Here is a 2,005-nt window from a genome sequence, read left to right as displayed (position 1 = left end):
CCTTCCCTTATAGTGTCAGGCATGAATGGAGCCGTTTCCAGGGTGGGCCTGAGCCCCTGTGTTTCCGAGGACGGGCCTTGGTGTCCTGTGGTCAGTGGGAGGTTGTGCTCCTGGTAGCCGGAAGCTGGAGCACATGTGATCCCACCCGCTTCGCCCAAGGATGAGCCAGAAATAGTTCCCCTTTGGATTGGGAATGCATTCTACGGTGGGAGGACAGTTTTGGGGCCTTGAGCTGGTTTCTTTATTGGGAGCAGATTTCTTCTCCTGATTAGTCTCCATGGGGCCCCTGGGAAAGGGAGCCTTTCCGAGCACACCCCATCAGAGCCCAGGGGAGCTGGAACTGGAGAGCCAGAGCTGAGGGTGGGAGGTGGGGCAGCCAGGAAGCCTGGGCTTCCAGAGAGAGACCCCCAGCAGCCGTGGGGGCGGACCCAGCTCCACCGTGGGCCCCGGCTGTGGGGTGGGATGGGCCAGCACCCCCCCGAGTGCGTGCTCTGCACCTCACTCACTCAGGTTCCGGACGGCTGTGGCGGGTGGGAGGCCGCCTAAGCCCAGAGTCTCTGGAGAGCCTTCCCTGAAGTTAGAAGGAAGAATCTGCCCAGGTGTGCAGACCCCCACCCCCATCCCGAGGGAGTTCTGCTGGGCCCTGGCCTGGTGTTGTCGGGGCATTTCCCCTCCCCCATTGGGGTTCTGATCTGAGAGCCCAGGTGGACAGCCTTTGCATTCCCACCATCCAGCCGGCTCTGGAGACAGAGGCTTGTGAAGTTGCCCTTTCTGTTTAGCCAGAGTTTTATGGTTTTTCACAAAAAAGGTTAACAGTTAAGCTTTAAAACCTCAGGGCCTCTGGCCCTCTTTGTTCCCATAAAGCCGGGCTAAATGGCTTCCTCCCCCAGCTTCTCCTGTTGGCTTTATTAGGCCGCAGGTGGCCGGGAGCAAGCGTCAGAGCATTAACCAGCTCCGGCCCCAGGTCCAGAGCTCCCTCCGGTTTCCTCTCAGGGAACCGCGCTCCACGGATGGGGTGTGAGGCGTGGGGAAGCCGAGGGTGAAGCTGGCCTGGCCCGGGGTGGGGGGGTCGCCTGCCATGCTTGGGGAGAGGCTGCCTAAGCTAGGCGAGTGGGCCTGGGCACCGGGTCGGGCTCTGGGGCCCCAGGCCTCCTTTGCCCGGTGCTCAGCAGCTGCCCCCCTTTCCCCAGGGGGCTGCGCGCAGCAAGATGAGGAGGTTCCTGAGGCCAGGACATGACCCTGCGAGGGAGAGGCTCAAGCGGGACCTCTTCCAGTTTAACAAGGTAAGGGGAGTGGAGGGCCAGCCGGGCGTTTATGGCAGGCACGAAGGTGTCACGCGCCCAGGGAATTCCCTGACGGTCCAGGGGTTAGGACACCACGCTCTCACTGCCGAGGGCGCGGGTTCGATCCCTGGTTGGAGAACTAAGATTCTGCAAGCTGCGCTGTGTGGCCAAACAAACAAAAGGTATCACCCTCCCCACAGGCTGGGGCTGGCGCTGGGGTCGCTTTTACCTGGACTAAGGTACTTACTTGGCCCTGCCTGCTATGCCTCCTGGGAATTGGGTTTTGGAATTGGGGTCTGGTTAGAGGCTTTCCTGGGAAAGGGTGACAGGATGCCCAGGAGTCAGCTCTCCTTGTCCCATATCTCTCGCTGGCTGTGTGACCTCTGCAGGTCACCCCGCCTCTTCCAGCCTAGGTTTCCCCACCTGTAAAATGGGGATAAAACAACCTGTCCTGCCTCCCTCCTCATGGGGTTACGGAGCAGGCCTAGGGCCGGGAAAGGTGAAAGTGCGTTGAACCCTGCAAAGTATAACGATGTTCCTGTGATGCCAGTTTCCTTGGAGCCCTGGGGCCACAGGCCATGGCCAGTTCCCTCCCTCCTCAAATTACCCCCAAAGGAAAACACAGCTTTCCCTGCAGGCAGAACACATGATTCCTTCTGGCCGGCTGTAGGCCTGGGTGAGTGGGGAGAGGCACCTGGGAGAAGGTGCGGGGGGGGGGGGGG

The 2,005-nt window shown here is 60.8% G+C and overlaps 1 protein-coding gene across 1 annotated transcript in view; it reads left to right on the top strand.

The window, feature by feature from the left end:
- Window positions 1-1,208: 1,208 nt before the first annotated feature.
- LLGL2 (LLGL scribble cell polarity complex component 2) overlaps window positions 1,209-2,005 on the top strand; it is a 29,879-nt gene continuing 29,082 nt past the window's right edge. The window contains exon 1 of the mRNA XM_007454411.1: window positions 1,209-1,283. Within this exon, the coding sequence (XP_007454473.1) occupies window positions 1,209-1,283 (75 nt within the window). The remainder of the gene's footprint in view (window positions 1,284-2,005) is intronic.

This window comes from Lipotes vexillifer, unplaced genomic scaffold (assembly GCF_000442215.2).
Source record: "Lipotes vexillifer unplaced genomic scaffold, Lipotes_vexillifer_v1.1 scaffold518, whole genome shotgun sequence".
Lineage (NCBI taxonomy): Eukaryota > Metazoa > Chordata > Mammalia > Artiodactyla > Lipotidae > Lipotes > Lipotes vexillifer.
The sequence above is the reverse complement of the archived record's forward strand: the minus strand, read 5'-3'. Positions and strand labels throughout refer to the sequence as shown.